Source organism: Dendrobates tinctorius, unplaced genomic scaffold, assembly GCF_039654945.1.
Source record: "Dendrobates tinctorius isolate UK_male_01 unplaced genomic scaffold, ASM3965494v1 ptg000120l, whole genome shotgun sequence".
NCBI lineage: Eukaryota > Metazoa > Chordata > Amphibia > Anura > Dendrobatidae > Dendrobates > Dendrobates tinctorius.
This window is the reverse complement of record NW_027361788.1, coordinates 41921555-41943441: the sequence shown is the minus strand read 5'-3', so window position 1 is coordinate 41943441 and position 21887 is coordinate 41921555. Positions and strand designations below refer to the sequence as shown.

The 21887-nt window shown below is 46.3% G+C and overlaps 1 protein-coding gene across 1 annotated transcript in view; it reads left to right on the top strand.

Annotated features, from left to right (window-relative positions):
* LOC141046673 (ficolin-1-B-like) overlaps positions 1 to 20646 on the top strand; it is a 170447-nt gene extending 149801 nt beyond the window's left edge. Inside the window, exons 11-13 of the mRNA XM_073541249.1 lie at positions 14662 to 14791; positions 15207 to 15341; positions 19807 to 20646. Coding sequence (XP_073397350.1) covers positions 14662 to 14791; positions 15207 to 15341; positions 19807 to 20066 — 525 coding nt within the window. The 3' untranslated portion in view covers positions 20067 to 20646. The remainder of the gene's footprint in view (positions 1 to 14661; positions 14792 to 15206; positions 15342 to 19806) is intronic.
* Positions 20647 to 21887: the final 1241 nt, after the last annotated feature.

The following is a 21887-nucleotide window of genomic DNA, read 5'->3' as shown; positions in this document are numbered from 1 at the left end:
AGTCTCCTCGCTAGGGAATCCCTGTACTTGTCTGGACAGGTGCTGTAGCTTGCTTAACAGCTCGCCAGCCGTTCTCACGCCCAGTATGGATTGCACGTGATTGCACAAAGGTTAGAAAGGGTACCGTATCCCTGGATAACATGTATGGATAGCGTACACATTCAAAATATATGTCTATACAGCATGAGGCAGGCTCAGACGGTGTTAGACCCAGTATGGATTGCACGTGATTGCACAAAGGTTAGAAAGGGTACCGTATCCCTGGATAACATGTATGGATAGCGTACACATTCAAAATATATGTCTATACAGCATGAGGCAGGCTCAGACGGTGTTAGGCCCAGTATGGATTGCACGTCATTGCACAAAGGTTAGAAAGGGTACCGTATCCCTGGATAACATGTATGGATAGCGTACACATTCAAAATATATGTCTATACAGCATGAGGCAGGCTCAGACGGTGTTAGGCCCAGTATGGATTGCACGTCATTGCACAAAGGTTAGAAAGGGTACCGTATCCCCGGATAACATGTATGGATAGCGTACACATTCAAAATATATGTCTATACAGCATGAGGCAGGCTCAGACGGTGTTAGGCCCAGTATGGGTTGCACGTCATTGCACAAAGGTTAGAAAGGGTACCGTATCCCCGGATAACATGTATGGATAGCGTACACATTCAAAATATATGTCTATACAGCATGAGGCAGGCTCAGACGGTGTTAGGCCCAGTATGGATTGCACGTCATTGCACAAAGGTTAGAAAGGGTACCGTATCCCTGGATAACATGTATGGATAGCGTACACATTCAAAATATATGTCTATACAGCATGAGGCAGGCTCAGACAGTGTTAGGCCCAGTATGGATTTCATGTGATTGCACAAAGGTTAGAAAGGGTACCGTATCCCTGGATAACATGTATGGATAGCGTACACATTCAAAATATATGTCTATACAGCATGAGGCAGGCTCAGACGGTGTTAGGCCCAGTATGGATTGCACGTGATTGCACAAAGGTTAGAAAGGGTACCGTATCCCTGGATAACATGTATGGATAGCGTACACATTCAAAATATATGTCTATACAGCATGAGGCAGGCTCAGACGGTGTTAGGCCCAGTATGGATTGCACGTCATTGCACAAAGGTTAGAAAGGGTACCGTATCCCCGGATAACATGTATGGATAGCGTACACATTCAAAATATATGTCTATACAGCATGAGGCAGGCTCAGACGGTGTTAGGCCCAGTATGGATTGCACGTCATTGCACAAAGGTTAGAAAGGGTACCGTATCCCCGGATAACATGTATGGATAGCGTACACATTCAAAATATATGTCTATACAGCATGAGGCAGGCTCAGACGGTGTTAGGCCCAGTATGGATTGCACGTCATTGCACAAAGGTGAGAAAGGGTACCGTATCCCCGGATAACATGTATGGATAGCGTACACATTCAAAATATATGTCTATACAGCATGAGGCAGGCTCAGACGGTGTTAGGCCCAGTATGGATTGCACGTCATTGCACAAAGGTTAGAAAGGGTACCGTATCCCCGGATAACATGTATGGATAGCGTACACATTCAAAATATATGTCTATACAGCATGAGGCAGGCTCAGACGGTGTTAGGCCCAGTATGGATTGCATGTCATTGCACAAAGGTTAGAAAGGGTACCGTATCCCCGGATAACATGTATGGATAGCGTACACATTCAAAATATATGTCTATACAGCATGAGGCAGGCTCAGATGGTGTTAGGCCCAGTATGGATTGCACGTGATTGCACAAAGGTTAGAAAGGGTACCGTATCCCTGGATAACATGTATGGATAGCGTACACATTCAAAATATATGTCTCAGGAGGCAGGCTCAGACGGTGTTAGGCCCAGTATGGATTGCACGTGATTGCACAAAGGTTAGAAAGGGTACCGTATCCCCGGATAACATGTATGGATAGCGTACACATTCAAAATATATGTCTCAGGAGGCAGGCTCAGACGGTGTCAGGCACAGTATGGATTTGACGGCCCAGATTACACAGCGGAGGAGCAGGGAGAGGTAAAGATTGCAAATGCTGGGGCCCTGCCCAAGCAAGGGGGGCCCACTCGTGGGCGTCGGTACTGGCACTGGGCCCCTCATAGTACAGCGGTGTGTCTGACGGCGGGTGTGCACCACCGCCATCAGAGACACTTGATTGCACTATGAGGGACCCTGTGCCAGTGCCCGCGCCCAAGAGTCGGCCTACCCACCTGTCCAGGGCAACGGCACTCGCACGGTGTCGTGCGGTAGGTGGTGACCCCGGCCATGGGGGGGAGGCAGCACAGTTAGGGAGTTTTAGAAAGTGGCATATGTTGATGTTGGACATTCAGCTGATGCAAAAGGCGAAATAGGTGAAGTACCAGGAAGAGGTGGACCAAAGCAAGCCATTTTTCTGTCACCCTATGTGTCATCAGGGGAAGGTGGGACAAAATCCTTGGAAACCCATGCGTGGTTCATTTTAATGAAGGTTAGATCATCCACATTTTGGGTTGACAGACGGGTCCTTTTTTCTGTAAGGATTGATCCAGCTGCACTGAAGACTCTTTCCGATTGCACACTTGCAGCTGGGCAAGCGAGCTCCTGTAAGGCATATTGGGCCAATTCAGGCCAGGTGTCCAGTTTAGCGGCCCAATAGTCAAAGGGGAATGACCTGTGTGGGAGAACATCGATATGGGAGGAAAAGTAGTTTGTAACCATAGTTGACAACTGCTGTCTCCTGTCACTTTCCATTGATGCAGTATTACCAGTTGTGTGAGCGGTATTTGAAAAATCAGTCCACAACATTGTCATGAAACCCCTGTCTCCAACGCCACTTCTGCTGTGTGCACCACGAACACCTCTGCCAAGCTGCCCCCGGCCCGTACGGCTCGTGTGAGAACCATCACCGCTGCTGTGTGCTGGGAATGCCTCAAGCAACCGATTTACCAGAGTTGCTTGTTTATTAGCCAATATTAGGTCAAGGTTCTCCTGTGGCATGATGTTTTGTAATTTGCCTTTATAGCGTGGATCCAGGATGCTGGCCAACCAGTAGTCGTCATCGTTCATCATTTTGGCAATGCGGGGGTCCCTTTTTAGGATCCGCAAGGCATAATCTGACATGTGGGCCAATGTTCCCGGTGTCAATGATGCACTGCGAGTGCTGGGTGGAGGAGCACTTTCTGGCAAATCCACATCCCTCCAGTCACGCACAAACCCTGTACCAGACCTTGCCACGCCAACATTTTCACTTGCCCCACGAGATGCATCCTCCTCCCCTAAGTAATCATCCCCATCATCCTCCTCCTCCTCCTCCTCTTCTTCCTCCACTTCGTCCAGGAGAGGTCCCTGAGCAGACAATGGCTGAATGTCATCAAGGATACCCTCCTCCTCTTCCTCCTCATCAACATTGGCTGCAGACGCCTGCTCCTTAAGGTGCGTCAAAGTTTGCATGAGCAGACGCATAAGTGGGATGCTCATGCTTAGAATGGCGTCGTCTGCGCTTACCAGCCGTGTGCATTCCTCAAAACACTGAAGGACTTTACAGAGGTCTTTCAGCTTCGACCACTGCACGCCTGTCAACTCCATGTCTGCTCTCAAAGTGCCTGGCCGTGTATCCTCCCACAAATGCATTATGGCCTGCCTCTGCTCGCACAGCCGCTCCACCATGTGCAGGGTGGAGTTCCACCTTGTTGCAATGTCGATAATGAGGCGGTGGTTGGGAAGGTGGAGCAATCGCTGCAGCTTCTGCATACGAACGGAGTGTACAGGCGACCGGTGGATGTGCGCGCACAGTCTTCGCACCTTCTGGAGCAGGGCTGTTAACTCCGGATAATTTTTGAGGAAGCACTGCACCACCAGGTTCAAGGTGTGAGCCAAGCAAGATATGTGGCTGAGTTTTGAAAGGGCTATGGCTGCCACAAAATTACGGCCATTATCACTAACTACCTTGCCTGCCTCAAGATGTACACTGCCCAGCCATGACTCAGTTTGTCGCTTCAAGTACTCGGCCAGAACCTCGGCGGTGTGTCTGTCGCCCAAACACATCATCTGCAACACAGCCTGCTGACGCTTTCCACTAGCTGCTCGATAGGGGGACACCTCGTGTGCAACAGTGGCAGCTGCAGATGGAGTGCTCGTACGACTGCCCTCTGTGGATGAGCTTTCGCTTCTGGAGGAGGAGGAGGAGGAGGAGGAGGAGGGTGGAACGCGTACAGCCAACTGCTTCCTATACCGTGGGCTAGGCAGCACTGTCCCACCACCGCTGTCCCCTGAGGACCCTGCATCCACCACATTAACCCAGTGCGCAGTGATGGACATGTAACGGCCCTGGCCATGCCGACTGGACCATGCATCAGTTGTGAGGTGCACCTTTCCGCTCACTGACTGCTTGAGTGCATGGACAATGCGGTCTTTCACATGATGGTGGAGGGCTGGGATGGCTTTGCGAGAGAAGAAGTGGCGACTGGGTAGGTCATAGCGTGGTACTGCATAGGCCATGAGTTCGCGGAAAGCTGCGCTTTCCACCAACCGAAAGGGCATCATCTCAAACGAGATTAGTTTGGCAATGTGGGCGTTCAAACCCAGTGTACGCGGATGAGAGACTGAGTACTTTATTGACCTACTCATAGTGTCTGGGAGGGTGAGCTGGACTTGAGAGCTGCATATGGTGGAAGTAGCGGTGGACAGGGCGGACTGAGAGAGGGTTGATGATGGTGATGGAGTTGGTGTTCTTTCTGATGGCCTAGAATCAGTCTTTCGTTGATATAACAGTGGGATTCCCTGACTGCTGTGGCCTTGCAACGACACCTCAACATTTGCTGCTGTGCTAACCGATGGGCTTACAGTGGGGGAAACAATGTAGCGTTGCTGACTACCTTCGTTGTGATCAGTTGCACATGTGGCACTTGAGGTTTGGTGTTGTGTCCACGCTTGCAAGTGCATGGTGTTTAAATGTCTAAGCATGCAACTGGTATTCAAATTTTTCAGATTTTTCCCTCGGCTAAAGGCCTTTGCGCACTTCTTACAGATAACCTTGGCCTGATCATGAGGATTTTGTTCAAAAAAGTGCCACACTGCACTCTTCCTACTTTGGCAGACATTTTGCGGCCTAGCACGCTGTGATCTTTTGACCCTCTGGACAAGCTGTCCAGCAACTCTTTTGATTTTTGGAACCTGTCTTTGGAGTGCTCCGGGCCTGCCAGATAACAGCTGTTGCGATGTCGATGTCTGCTGTGGATGCTCCTCATCTGAGTTATTGTAAGCAGCACCCTCTTCCCCCAATGGATGCCAATCTGGGTCAACAACTGGGTCATCCATCACCTCCTCTTCAATGTCATGTGCACCTTCCTCTGTGTAACCGTGTATGGTGGTATAGTGTGCGGGAAGGGGCACCTGAGTCTCATCAGGGTCAGAATCTGGCTCTGTACACTGAGAGGACAATGTAGTGCTCTGAGTGAATGTACCAGCAGAATCATCCATCAGCGGCTGTGCATCAGTGCACTCCATGTCAGATTCATCTTGTCCTGGGTAATTCACCATTTGACTTGATAATCCAGGCATGGTATGTGAAAACAGCTCCATGGAGTAATCAGTAGTATGGCCTGCGTCATCCTTCAATCTTGGTTGGGGTGAAGGACACAAGGAAAGGTGTGGTTCATGAACATGAGCCTCCAATGACGACTCAGTGCTTTTACTTTTTACAACTGAAGAAGAGGAGGCGATAGAGCTGGAGGCTGAGTCAGCAATGTAAGACAAAACTTTTTCCTGATGCTCTGCCTTTAAAAGCGGTTTGCCAACTCCTAGAAAACTAAGCCTTCGAAGCCTTATGGAGCCAGACGATGACGCAGGCTCAACACCTCCTGCATTCGGTCCTATTTTGCTCTTGCCACTACCATCAGATCCACCACCAACACCATCATTACCAGCTGCCAACCCCCGCCCAATTCCACGGCCTCTTCCACCAGCCTTCCTCATTTTTGGTAGAAATGTAGACAAAATCCAACAAACTATATAGTAATGTAAAACAAGGTACAAGGTGTCTATAGGACAGGGGAGATTTTGAATTTCTGCTCACACTAGTGGACACTGGACACTTTTGGATTGTGTGAGGCCCACTGAATATCTGAGCGCTATGTCACAGGCTCGATGGCACAGCTGTGACCAAAGTGACTAGAGGATAAGTGAGATTTTGAATTTCTGCAGACACTGGACACTTTTGGATTGTGTGAGGCCCACTGAATATCTGAGCGCTATGTCACAGGTTCGATGGCACAGCTGTGAACAAAGTGACTAGAGGATAAGGCAGATTTTGAATTTCTGCAGACACTTGTGGACACTGGACACTTTTGGATTGTTTGAGGCCCACTGAATATCTGAGCGCTATGTCACAGGCTCGATGGCACAGCTGTGACCAAAGTGACTAGAGGATAAGTGAGATTTTGAATTTCTGCAGACACTGGACACTTTTGGATTGTGTGAGGCCCACTGAATATCTGAGCGCTATGTCACAGGCTCGATGGCACAGCTGTGACCAAAGTGACTAGAGGATAAGGGAGATTTTGAATTTCTGCAGACACTTGTGGACACTGGACATTTTTGGATTGTGTGAGGCCCACTGAATATCTGAGCGCTATGTCACAAGCTCGATGGCACAGCTGTGACCAAAGTGACTAGAGGATAAGTGAGATTTTGAATTTCTGCAGACACTGGACACTTATGGATTGTGTGAGGCCCACTGAATATCTGAGCGCTATGTCACAGGCTCGATGGCACAGCTGTGACCAAAGTGACTAGAGGATAAGGGAGATTTTGAATTTCTGCAGACACTGGACACTTTTGGATTGTGTGAGGCCCACTGAATATCTGAGCGCTATGTCACAGGCTCGATGGCACAGCTGTGACCAAAGTGACTAGAGGATAAGGGAGATTTTGAATTTCTGCAGACACTTGTGGACACTGGACACTTTTGGATTGTGTGAGGCCCACTGAATATCTGAGCGCTATGTCACAGGCTCGATGGCACAGCTGTGACCAAAGTGACTAGAGGATAAGGGAGATTTTGAATTTCTGCAGACACTGGACACTTTTGGATTGTGTGAGGCCCACTGAATATCTGAGCGCTATGTCACAGGCTCGATGGCACAGCTGTGACCAAAGTGACTAGAGGATAAGGGAGATTTTGAATTTCTGCAGACACTGGACACTTTTGGATTGTGTGAGGCCCACTGAATATCTGAGCGCTATGTCACAGGCTCGATGGCACAGCTGTGACCAAAGTGACTAGAGGATAAGGGAGATTTTGAATTTCTGCAGAGACTTGTGGACACTGGACACTTTTGGATTGTGTGAGGCCCACTGAATATCTGAGCGCTATGTCACAGGCTCGATGGCACAGCTGTGACCAAAGTGACTAGAGGATAAGTGAGATTTTGAATTTCTGCAGACACTGGACACTTTTGGATTGTGTGAGGCCCACTGAATATCTGAGCGCTATGTCACAGGCTCGATGGCACAGCTGTGACCAAAGTGACTAGAGGATAAGTGAGATTTTGAATTTCTGCAGACACTGGACACTTTTGGATTGTGTGAGGCCCACTGAATATCTGAGCGCTATGTCACAGGCTTTATGGCACAGCTGTGACCAAAGTGACTAGAGGATAAGGGAGATTTTGAATTTCTGCAGAGACTTGTGGACACTGGACACTTTTGGATTGTGTGAGGCCCACTGACTATCTGAGCGCTATGTCACAGGCTCGATGGCACAGCTGTGACCAAAGTGACTAGAGGATAAGTGAGATTTTGAATTTCTGCAGACACTGGACACTTTTGGATTGTGTGAGGCCCACTGAATATCTGAGCGCTATGTCACAGGCTCGATGGCACAGCTGTGACCAAAGTGACTAGAGGATAAGTGAGATTTTGAATTTCTGCAGACACTGAACACTTTTGGATTGTGTGAGGCCCACTGAATATCTGAGCGCTATGTCACAGGCTCGATGGCACAGCTGTGACCAAAGTGTCTAGAGGATAAGGGAGATTTTGAATTTCTGCAGAGACTTGTGGACACTGGACACTTTTGGATTGTGTGAGGCCCACTGAATATCTGAGCGCTATGTCACAGGCTCGATGGCACAGCTGTGACCAAAGTGACTAGAGGATAAGTGAGATTTTGAATTTCTGCAGACACTGGACACTTTTGGATTTTGTGAGGCCCACTGAATATCTGAGCGCTATGTCACAGGCTCGATGGCACAGCTGTGACCAAAGTGACTAGAGGATAAATGAGATTTTGAATTTCTGCAGACACTGGACCCTTTTGGATTGTGTGAGGCCCACTGAATATCTGAGCGCTATGTCACAGGCTCGATGGCACAGCTGTGACCAAAGTGACTAGAGGATAAGGGAGATTTTGAATTTCTGCAGACACTTGTGGACACTGGACACTTTTGGATTGTGTGAGGCCCACTGAATATCTGAGCGCTATGTCACAGGATCGATGGCACAGCTGTGACCAAAGTGACTAGTGGATAAGTGAGATTTTGAATTTCTGCAGACACTGGACACTTTTGGATTGTGTGAGGCCCAATGAATATCTGAGCGCTATGTCACAGGCTCGATGGCACAGCTGTGACCAAAATGACTAGAGGATAAGTGAGATTTTGAATTTCTGCAGACACTGGACACGTTTGGATTGTGTGAGGCCCACTGAATATCTGAGCGCTATGTCACAGGCTCGATGGCACAGCTGTGACCAAAGTGACTAGAGGATAAGGGAGATTTTGAATTTCTGCAGACACTTGTGGACACTGGATACTTTTGGATTGTGTGAGGTCCACTGAATATCTGAGCGCTATGTCACAGGCTCGATGGCACAGCTGTGACCAAAGTGACTAGAGGATAAGTGAGATTTTGAATTTCTGCAGACACTGGACACTTTTGGATTGTGTGAGGCCCACTGAATATCTAAGCGCTATGTCACAGGCTCGATGGCACAGCTGTGACCAAAGTGACTAGAGGATAAGTGAGATTTTGAATTTCTGCAGACACTGGACACTTTGGATTGTGTGAGGCCCACTGAATATCTGAGCGCTATGTCACAGGCTCGATGGCACAGCTGTGACCAAAGTGACTAGAGGATAAGTGACATTTTGAATTTCTGCAGACACTTGTGGACACTGGACACTTTTGGATTGTGTGAGGCCCACTGAATATCACAGCGCTATGTCACAGGCAGAAATTGGCTAGTGTATCACAAATTACAAGGTGTATGTAGAATTGGGCAGAGTAGGAATCTCCCTAGAGTGCAGGTCTGTAAGAACGGAACATGTCCTCGACTTATTCTCACAGAGTGACACAGATAGCTTCACTGTGGCTGTGATAACAGCCATTACACGGTACTGTGTGAGGAGCGTACACCGCTGTATGGTGTGAAAAAATGCACGCTCAGTACCTCAGCAGGACAAAAAAAAAAAATTGGGATTGCTTTTAAAAAAGCAGTTTGCAGAGCAGTGGGTAAACAGCAATGCAGCTGTCAGGAAGCCTTAGAAGGCAGCCCAACAACCAACACCACTGATACACCACAATATAGCCTCCCCTTGCACTGCAAACACAGTGACTGGTGTGTTGTACAGGCACAATCGCTAGCAGCAGAAGCAGTTTTTTTTTCTTCTTCCCTGCCTAACGCTCTCCCTACAGAATCAGCAGCAACCTCTCCCTATGCTAAGATCGGCAGAAGTAAGATGGCGGTCGGCGTGCACGCCCTTTTATACCCCCTGTGACGCCCACCAAAGCAAGCCAATCACTTGCATGCCCTTCTGAAAGATGGTGGTGACCTGTGCCTATGTCATCACGTTGCCCACAGTGTCCGTGGATCCTGATTGGCTGAAAAAGAGCGCAAAACAAACTTTTGAAACGCGACTTTGGCGCGTAAGTCGCCGACCTCGTGGCCGACCTCATCCTAGGGTCGGGTTTCGTTTCATGAAACTCGACTTTGCCAAAAGTTGGCGACTTTTGAAATTTTTCGACCCGTTTTGCTCAACTCTAGTAAAGATGGCTGTAAACATTGGGGTGCAGAGAAATGAGAGAAGGACACAGAGAGGTGCAGTTTCTTTACCTTTTACTGGCAATTGCTTGCAATCCGGAGTACGACATACAGGTGATGGGATGAGTCCGGCTCGCCTGGAGGCATTCAGGGGATCTACCCTGCCAGGTGGGTTTTACGACCTTCCTTCTGCGCTTTGAGTGTGGGTCTCTGCTATATGTAACTAAGCTGAGACCCTCAATTGCGTGATGATTTCACTAACCTGTACGGCTGTCAGCATGAGTCTTTTCCACGGGTACCGTCCTTTTCACCGTCAGCCCCGGGCTCCTTTTTTTGCTGCCGTGCCCTCAGGTGTTCAATGTCGCACAGGAACTTACAGTCCCCTGTACTTCCAGATTTGGCGGTCAGGACATACAGCTCCTGCCCAGCCACGGACTCTGGCGTCCCTTTCTATATTAGCACTTCGCTCTGGGGTCAGCTATATGCCATTTTAGTACCCCCAGAGCCCCTTGTCTCTCAGCTCGTGTCCTTTCCCTCCTCCCAGATCAGCTTCCCCGTCTTCAACTGACAGGATCTTCCAGAAAGATCTTTTTACCTCGTTTAACTGTCTTGTCATTTCCTCTCAGCTCACAGCTGCTCTCGTTTCCATGAAAACTCCCTCAGCTGACTTACCAACCCCATCTGCTGGCCAGAATTTATAAGGCAACTCCCTTTTCTGACCTGCAGCATGAATTGTGATTTAATCTATGTTACCTGGCATGGGGCCCCCCTTCTGCCTCCAAGCATGACTTCACCTCTTAGGCTGAGTTCACACGTGGCGTTTTTTTCGCGTTTCCGCGGCGGTTTTAACCGCGCGATTTTGCCGCGAAAACGCGAAAAATAAGCATCCCATGCATTCCTATGGGATTCCGCAATGCTGTGCTAATGCTGCAGTTTTTACCGCGGCGGAATCGCTTCGCGGTAAAAACCGCAGCATGCTCATTAATTTGCAGAATCGCGGCGATCCCGCACCCATAGGAATGCATTGTTCCGCTTACTTCCCGCATGTGGCTGTGCACACCATGCGGAAAGTAAGCAGAACAATTGCGGATGGTACCCACGGTCCGGAGGAGAGGAGACTCCTCCAGGCTTTGGGTACCATATCCCTGTAAAAAATAGAATTTAAAATAAAAAATATTGTTATTCTTACCCTCCGACGTCCCGCGCAGTCTTTCCGCTTCTCTTCACGCTCCCATTCCCAGTAGTCCTTTGCGAAAATGCTCGCGATGACGTCCCTTCTCGCGGGATCGCGAAGTCTCGCGGTCATTCGCGCGACGTCATCGCGAATTACCGCGAGACGTCGCGATCCCGTGAGAACTGACATCATCACGGGCATTTTCGCAAAGGATTACTGGGAACGGATGCGCGGGACGTCGGAAGGTAAGAATAACACCGTTTTTTATTTTTTTTTACATTCTATCTTTTACTACTGATGCTGCATAGGCGGCCTCAGTAGTAAAAATTTGGTCACACTCGTCAAACACTGTGTTTGACGAGTGTGACCAACCTGTCAATCAGTTCTCCAAGCGATGCTACAGATCGCTTGGAAAACGCTAACATTCTGCAAGCTAAATACGCTTGCAAAATGCTAGTTTTTCCGCGGGAAAATCGCGGGAATTTAAAATGCGATTTTCCCGCGGACTGGAATTCCGGAACTCTCGCGGTAATTTCCGCGAGAGTTCCGGTACGTGTGCACTTAGCCTTAGAGGGAGGCAATGTCACTGTGACAACCGGACTCTGGGGTATCACATAAGACTCTGACAACATTGTTCACAGCTGTGACCTGGGAGTCTGAAATGCTTCCAGGGGTCTTCCCCATGATGTTTCCATATCATTTGAGCACTGTTTCCATCAATTTCAGACGTTTTTAGACCCTAAAAGGACCTCCTGGGGGGTCGCGGCAAAAATGCTCGGGTTTCCCATAGACTTACTCTGGGCTCGTTGCTTGGGTCGAGCACCCGAGCATTGCAATTTACTTGACCTGAGCAACGAGTACCCGAGCATTTTAGGTGTCACCCATTAACCCTTTGTTGTTTGCACCTCATCTTGTGTACCGTAGTCTCCCTGCCTTGTGGTGGTCCCCCGGCCTTCAGTTCACATATTTTGCACTGACGAGAGCCAATAGCTCGAAACACCGTGTCTGCAAATTGAGATTCTGATTTGGCTTTTATCCTAAGTCATATTACAAGACTCGTTAAAGGGTTGACTGTGACTTGTAGGATCGCTACTACCAACAGGTGTCGCTATAGAGTTCAAGTCCTCTTTTTCTCTGAAGAGGCAGTTTGCATATTATTTTCCCAGAGGAGCATTGCACGGCGAATAATCCTCCTTACCTTGACAAGCCAGAGCTGGTATGTCACTCTCCACAAGGAGAAACCTTACCCCTTAGACCTCAGTCCAGAGCCTCTCACCTAGCCAAATCAGTTCTCATACTTTGCACTGACGAGAGTCAATAACTCGAAACACCGTGTCTGCAAATTGAGATTCTGATTTGGCTTTTATCCTGTCATATTACAAGACTCATTAAATCGTTGATTGTGACTTGTAGGATCGCTACTACCAACAGGTGGCGTTATAGAGTTCATGTCCTCTTTTTCTCTGAAGAGGCAATTTGCACCCATCATTATGAAAGTTATACCTGGAGTTGTAGGTCATATAATTGTATATGGAGCTGACCTGATTTTGCAATTGATAGCTTCACTAAGCTTGCTGATTTATTCATATACTGACTGTACTGACAGTAGGTCTGGCGCTGCCTTCCTGTACTGATGGTAGTTCTGGCACTGTAGGCATGTATTGACGTTGGTGCTGGCGCTGCATTCATGTATTGAAAGTGGTTCTGGTGCTTCTTTCATGTGCTGTCGGTGGGTCTGTCACTGCATTCATGTACTGAAGGTGGTTCTGGCGCTGAATTCATGTGCTGACAGTGGTACTGATATTGTACACATACAGCAATCGAAATTGTGCTTCATGTCTACAGTATATTAAAACTTAAAAATCTACAAAAACTTAGAATCTTGACATTATGACATCTGTTTTTTGCTCCAGTTGTTTTAAAAAATTGCAACAAAAGAACACTGGAATGTGTGAACACAGCCTTTGAAGGTTGCTCACTTCTGCATTGAGTGGTGAGTAATGCAGGTAATATCATATTTGCACATATCTACAAGGACACGTGAACAATAGGTATGTCCTATTCTGAGGAAAAGGACAGGTAAACTATACCTGCCAAATGTGTAGATATATGTAGATATGATGTCATTAGTGCCGCTTACTTCCCAATTCCTAATTGCCAGACAACCCCTTTAGCAGAGCGGTGGGCAGTGTGATAAAGAAAATGGTGCCATGGAAATGTACTTTAATTTGGGGACCAGGGAAAGGCTATATTGTATATGAGCTGTTCGGGTCGATGTAGCAGGGCTGTTTTTTTGTCCCAGTCCAGCCCTGGGAGCATCTGTGCAGATGTAGGAAGAAGAGCACGAGGGAATTGTAGGATGTCTGGTAGGGGTGTGTTGGAGGTAGTGTGTGTGTACTATGTATGTAGTGTGTGTGTGTTGTGTAGTATTTGTGTGTAGTTTATGTAGTGTCACTGTAAGAGTGGTTAGTAGATGGGTCTGGGGTATCAATTGTTTGATTTAGGGTTCTAAAGTTTGGTTCGGGGTCCGAACTGACTTGATTTAGGAGTCTGGTATGAGATATGTTTAATTCTGTCATGTTAGCTACATAAAATCTGTTTTGTGGTCATACTTTTTGAGTACAAATCCTTTTCTGTTTTCTTTTATAACATGGGCACGTGAGGAGGTAAATGGGCCATGGAAGTCCCAATGTTTTATCTTGCTAGATTAAAGGGAATCTATCACTAGGTTCTTGCTATGTTATCTGAGAGCAGTATGATGAAGGGGAAAAGACCCTGATTCCAGTGATGTGCCACTTACTGGGCTGCTTGGGGTAGTTTTGATAAAATTACTGTTTTCTCTGCAGCAGATCTAACAGTGCTCTGAATGCTCAGCCCTGTATAACCCCGCATCTTTTGTGTACACTGTACATTGACTGAAACATAATAATCATTGGTGAAGGGGGAGATACACAGAGAAGGAGGACTACATGGCACAAGACAATTAGCCCTCTTGTAATAATATCCTGCTGATAAAACATTGATTTTTATTCCAACATCAGCAAGCAGCCCAGTAAGTAACACATCGCTGGAATCGGGGTCTCTGCCCTTACGTCATGCTGCTCTCGGATAAAATCGCATAAAACAGATTCCCTTTAAATCCCACAAAAGGCTTTTATTCAGTAGACAAACATGGTAAAATGGGATATTCCAAGTTTACCATCTTGAATCTTTTCCTTTTGCCATTTTATGTAATTTCTTTAGTGATGCCCCATAGACATTTTCAATTCGTACATATACTAATGACAGTCATAAATGACGCTCTACGGTTTGGTTTTCCTGTGACTGTTCTGCTCTTTCAGTTCTACTTTGAGAAGTGAGAGAATATGAGGAAATCACATTTTAATGATGAGTAGATGAGTAAGTCCTTGTTTCCTTCCAGGTGTTTCAGAGACGAGTTGACGGTTCGATAGATTTCTACCAGGATTGGGAAACCTACAAAAAAGGATTTGGTAGTCAACTCACTGAGTTCTGGTTGGGCAATGAAAATATTCACCGTCTTACATCCACAGGTAAAGAATAGATCAAGTCTTGGTGATGGTATCAATGCTGCCATCATTGTAGAGTTAAGGGATTACAGCAGTCGTAGTGTTAGTGAATGTCGCCAGTGGTGACCATAGTGGTCTCTAATTCCCCCTGACATAGGGAATAGTAAGGGTATATTGCTGTAATTCCGGATTTCCCATTCTCTGAGGCCAGTCCAGATTGAATTCGAGCACCAGAGGTGTCTGACCATCTGAATACTGCAGAAACAATGGCTGATGACTGCGGCATTTCAGAGAAATTGTCCGTCAGCACAACCCTACTGACCGGCGAAAGTGTGGGCACAGAGCTGAGCGGTTCTGGCCATAATAATTACATTTTTGAAATCTCTGGAAATGTTGTCCATGGAGTACCCACATCACTGTCTGATATTTCCTCCTATAGGTAGCTTTCAGCTCCGGGTGGATTTAGAGGATTTTGACAATAATCGAACCTACGCCACATACTCAGATTTCAGTATTAATGGAGAAGGAGATAACTACAGGTTGAAACTTGGTAAACTCATTGAAGGTACCGCAGGTAAGAGAAGCAGATGCTCTGGAATTTTGCATATTTTGTGTCCTCTACTGTAGGCCACAATGCAAAAAAGTTCTGGAAAATTATGAAAAATGACTCCTTGTGTGTCTGTTGTGTGCAAAATAGAGCTAGATGTTAAGGATGGTAAGCCGTAACATGATTTTACATGGTATCAATTCCCCAACATTTCAGGAAGGTTCATCAGTACACTGAACCCAACACTGGAGATGCGTGACTGTCACTTATAGGGACAGAGAGCCCAACACTGGAGATACGTGACTGTCACTTATAGGGACACTGAACCAAACACTTGAGATATGTGACTGTCACTTATAGAGACACTGAGCCCAACACTCGAGATGCGTGACTGTCACTTATAGGGACACTGGACCCAACACTGGATATACGTGACTCTCACCTATAGGGACACAGAGCCCATCACTGGAGATACGTAACTGTCACTTATAGGGACACTGAACCCATCATTGGAGATACGTGACTGTCACTTATAGGGACACTGGACCCAACACTGGATATAATGTGACTGCCACTTAGAGACACAGAGGCCATCACTGGAGATGCGTAACTGTCATTTATAGGGAAACAGAGCCCATCACTGGAGATATGTGACTGTCACTTATAGGGACACTGAGCCCATCACTGGAGATACGTGACAGTCACTTAAAGGAACACTGAACCCATCACTGGAGATATGTGACTGTCACTTATAGAGACACAGAGCCCATCACTGGAGATACGTGACTGTCACATACAGGGACACTGGACCCAACACTGGATATACATGACTGCCACTTATAGAGACAAAGAGGCCATCACTGGAGATACATGACTGCCACTTATAGAGACACTGAACTCATCACTGCAGATACGTGACTGTCACTTATAGTGACACTGAACCCATCAGGGAGATACGTGACAGTCACTTATAGGGACACTGAACCCATCACTGGAGATACGTGACTGTCACATGTACGGACACTGGACACAACACTGGATATACATGACTGCCACTTATAGAGACAAAGAGGCCATTACTGGAGATATGTAACTACCACTTATAGGGACACAGAGCCCATCACTGGAGATACGTGACTGCCATTTATATAAAGTGCTCTCAGTGAGAGAAACAAAATAGGAATCTTGTGGGTGTGATACCTTTTAATGGCTAACAAATTATAGTGAATGATGTTACATAGCAAGCTTTCGAGACAACTTACGTCTCTTCATCTGGCTGATATAACAAAATATTTGAAGAAACCTTATTTATATACAGTGGAGAGCACAGTTTTGGTGTGATACATGGACATTTCAATAAACAAACACTGAGCTTGAAGAGAGAATCCTTAATTATGTTAGATTAGATAAGTGGTGTGAAAGTTCTGTGAGATCAAAGGGCCATTTGGAGGAAATAGCTCACATATGGTAATGGACCATAAATCCTCCTGACAATTTGAGTCCTGTGTGAATAGAATCAAAGATTGTAATGAATTTGTGTTCCCACACCCTGCGATGTTTCTGTGATTTAAAATTGCCTTTTAAAATGACAACTTGACAACATATTGTCTATGTTGTGTCCTGGACCACAGAAATGTTTGGCCACAGGTAAATGTTTTTTTTTGTCTGTAATTGTATGACGATGAGACCTCATCCTTGCTCTCAGTCTCCGTCCTGTTTCTCCAACATAGAGGCCACCCACAGGGCATATATTGCATAGAATTAAATACACAACATTGGAAGAGGAACATGTGATCTTATAGTCCTGCTGTGTGTTGGGGATTTGGATTTTGTCTTTGGTCTCTATATGAATGCAGGTTTTGCATCTTCTTCTATTGAAAGGATATGTTCCTCTTGGTGAATCTGAGGGCATTGAGCTTCGGGTAATGATGTTTCTTAGATTGGGAGGTTGCCTGTAACATGGCAAGGGGGGTCTTTAAATAGTATTTTTAACCAGTCATCCTTGTGTAGGATATGATGAAGTGTCTTTCTTAGCCATTTTTCTCAGTATTTCAAGCTGTGGGTTGTAGGTCACTACCAGAGGTACACGATGATTTTCCTCTTTTTTTCTGTAATGAAGTACTTTACTTCTAGGGATCCTTGTGGCCCTAACGATTTGTGATCATCAATGAAGGTGGGATGGTAACCTTGATTTAAAAATGACATTTTAAGCTGGGTTAGGTGTTCATCCTTGTCCTTAGGACTTGAACAGATACAGTTATATCTGAGGGCCTGACTGTAGACAATGGACTTTTTAATGTGTTTAGGATGGAAGCTGTCCCTTTTGAGGTATGTGGGACGGTCAATTGGTTTCCGATACACTGATGTTTGGAATGATCCATTTTGGATTTTTATGGTGGTGTCTAGGAAGTTGATTTTTGTTTTTGATTGGTCCAATGTCAAGTTTATGGTTGGATGAAATATGTTGAATTTGTCATGGAAATTTAGAAGCTCTTGTTCAGACTCAGTCCAGATTATTAAGATGTCATCGATGTAACGGAAATAGGCAAAGGGTTTAATGGAGCAGGATGTTAAAAAGTAATTTTCCAGATTAGCCATGAAGAGGTTAGCGTACTGGGGTGCCATTTTACTTCCAATAGCGGTGCCGACACATAGCTCATCACTGGAGATACGTGACTTCTCACTTATAGGGACACTGAGCCCAACACTGGAGATACGTGACTATCACGTATAGGGACACTGAGCCCAACACTGGAGATACGCGACTGTCACTTATAGAGACACAGAGGCTATCACTGGAGATATGTGACTGTCACTTATAGAGACACAGAACTCATCACTGGAGATACGTGACTGTCACTTATAGAGACACAGAGCTCATCACTGGAGATACGTGACTGTCACTTATAGGGACACAAAGGCTATCACTGGAGATACGTGACTGTCACTTATAGAGACACAGAACTCATCGCTGGAGATACTTGACTGTCACTTATAGAGACACAGAGCTCATCACTGGAGATACGTGACTGTCACTTAAAGGGACACTGAGCCCAACACTGGAGATACGTGACTGTCACTTATAGGGACACTGAACCCATCACTGGAGATATGTGACTGTCACTTATAGAGACACAGAGCTCATCACTGGAGATACATGACTCTCACTTGTAGTGACACTGAACCCCATACTGGAGATAAGTGACTGTCACTTATAGGGACACTGAACCCCACACTGGAGATAAGTGACTGTCACTTATAGGGACACTGAACCCATCACTGGAGATATGAGACTGTCACTTATAGGGACACTGAACCCATCACTGGATATACGTGACTCTCACTTATAGGAACACCGAACCCATCACTGGAGATACATGACTCTCACTTATAGGGAAACTGAACCCATCACTGGAGATAAGTGACTGTCACATATAGGGACACTGGACCCAACACTGGATATACATGACTGCCACTTATAGAGACACAGAGGTCATCACTGGAGATACATGACTGTCATTTATAGGGACACAGTGCCCATCACTGGAGATATGTGACTACCAGACTACCACTTACAGGGACACAGAGCCCCATAACTGGAGATAAGTGACTGTCACTTATAGGGACACTGAACCCCACACTGGAGATACGACTGTCACTTATAGGGACACTGAACCCCACACTGGAGATACGTGACTGTCACTTATAGGGACACTGAACCCAACACTGGAGATACGTGACTGTCACTTATAGAGACACAGAGGCTATCACTGGAGATATGTGACTGTCACTTATAGGGACACTGAACCCATCACTGGAGATATGTGACTGTCACTTATAGGGACACTGAACCCATCACTGGAGATACGTGACTCTCACTTGTAGTGACACTGAACCCCATACTGGAGAAACGTGACTGTCACTTATAGGGACACTGAAACCCACACTGGAGATATGTGACTACCAGACTACCACTTACAGGGACACAGAGCCCATCACTGGAGATAAGTGACTGTCACTTATAGCGACAATGAACCCCATACTGGAAAAACGTGACTGTCACTTATAGGGACACTGAACCCCAAACTGGAGATACGACTGTCACTTATAGGGACACTGAACCCCACACTGGAGATACGTGACTGTCACTTATAGGGACACTGCACTCAACACAGGAGAAACGTGACTGTGACTTATAGGGACACTACACCCAACACTGGAGATACGTGACTGTCACTCATAGGGACACTGAACTCCACACTGGAGATATGTGACTGTCACTCATAGGGACACTGAACCCCACACTGGAGATACGTGACTGTCACTTATAGGGGAACTGCACCCAACACTGGAGAAACATGACTGTCACTTATAGTGATATCCAACCTGGCCCTGGCGCAAATAACACATATATATTTAATGGAAGTAGGACCATTTGATATTGTTGAGTAGTCATTTATTTGTGTCGTTGTCTTCCTTGATTTTCTTCTAGGTGATTCACTAGGAATCCACAAGGATTCCGCCTTCTCCACCAAAGACAAGAACAATGACAAGTCTAAGGAAGGATTTACACCCTGTGCTGAATACTACAGTGGAGCCTGGTGGTTTAAAGCCTGCTATGACAGCCACCTGAATGGGCAATATTTGAGGGGTGAACACACAAAAAAAGGAGGAGTCGAATGGGTTGCTTTCCGAGGCATCACATACTCCCTAAAGTTTACGGAAATGAAGTTTCGCTCTGTTCAAAAGTAGATGGTCCATAGTATGTGAAGTTTGACCTTATTCTTGCTTGTAAATCAACAAAGCTGTCCTTCCATATAATACACTAAATATCATGTGTGGGATTGTAGTGCAACAACAAAAGTACTAACAAATGCCTAGAGACAAAGCAGTGAATGTGTATGTATTATAGATGATGTTAATCTATGCAAAGACATACCAGTATCAGGGCCCCTGAAATTCCCATAGGCTTAATGTTTGGGGGCTGCTTGAGTTGTCCTCATTCCCATCCATCATAGTCAGTGTGAACTTCTCATATTGGTCTTATGTTCAAAAATAGGCGAAAATAAGCTTTGTCTGGAAAGTCCACTGCTTGTACGTCGTGTGAACATAGTCCTAAACCCCCAGCTTGGAGGGTGCTATGTGTCCTTCTCTATGGTTTACTCAGTGAGGTTAATGCTGGAAGATGAAGCATTTCTGCATATTTTTGTCTAACTTTATACCACCATTTGTTTTTTGCACTTCCAATGTGAGCCAAAATTTTGTGGTGCATTGTCACATATTATGTCACACACCTTTCCGTTCAACTATAATAATATCACTTTACATCTTACAGTACATGCTACAATTCTTTTGCAATTATTTTAATTGGAAAAAAAATATTGAGATTACATTTATATATATACTCCTCAACAATGAAATTGTAACAGCAAATGATGAAAAAATGGGAACAACATTTGTAAACTTCTTAAGACTGTTGTAACCCAGGGTTAACCCCACACACCGTTTCCACTGCCCCCCCCCCCGTAACCATGATAAATCAAACTCGGCAAACCAAATGATGGGTGAAGGTCGGTCACAGCTTTTTTGAACGTTTTGTAACACAACCATTTTGAAGGCACAGAACTTCTCTTAAAACGTGCTCGCCGCCAAATGCTCCGCTCTGTATTCGCAGGCAAGTCAGCCGGCAAGCCGTAACTTCGTGCCATTCCTTCTTTCACCGCTGTGACTTGCAAACTACAATAAACAGAACAAAATGAACATTAGTAACACACATAACAAAAGGGAGGGAAGGTGGGACAAGCACTTCCAGGATGTGAACCCAGGAGGAAAGAGGGAGGGCAGCCTCGGACCCCACTGATATATACCCACAGGAAGGGGCTGTGCTAACCCCTTCCTGATCCCATTGGACCCCTAGAATTAACCCCCGCTCCACCAAGGCACAGGGTGGGCAAAACCATCCTTTATGAGGGAAGGGGAGGGGGAGAGAGGCTCAACAGTCAGTGGCACCTTTCCTTAGACAGTACAGTGCCTGCCAGACTGTTGTGACCCAGGGTTAACCCCACACACCGTTTCCACTGCCCCCCCCCCCGTAACCATAATAAATCAAAATCGGCAAACCAAATGATGGGTGAAGGTCGGTCACAGCTTTATTGAACGTTTTGTAACACAACCATTTTGAAGGCACATAACTATTCTTAAAACGCGCTCGCCGCCAAATGCCCCGCTCTGTATTCGCAGGCAAGTCAGCCGGCAAGCCGTAACTTCGTGCCATTCCTTCTTTCACCGCCACGGAGGATCCTGTTTTTAAACAGGACTCTGACCCCCACCCATCAATAACAGATCTTGCTCTATACCATCTTGCAAACCGGATAGGAAGATATCAAGCCCGATATCGTTCAAATGCACCACATCAGGCCTTAACAGGGCACTATTATCCCCTTCTAGTGGCCTGTGCCGAACGACCACGCCGAACCTGTCGCGCACAAACTTAAAGATGCGGGCATTAATTGACCTCCTTGTGCGTTCAACTGCCATACCATCTCGCACCTCTTGCCACACCGCCCTCGGGGC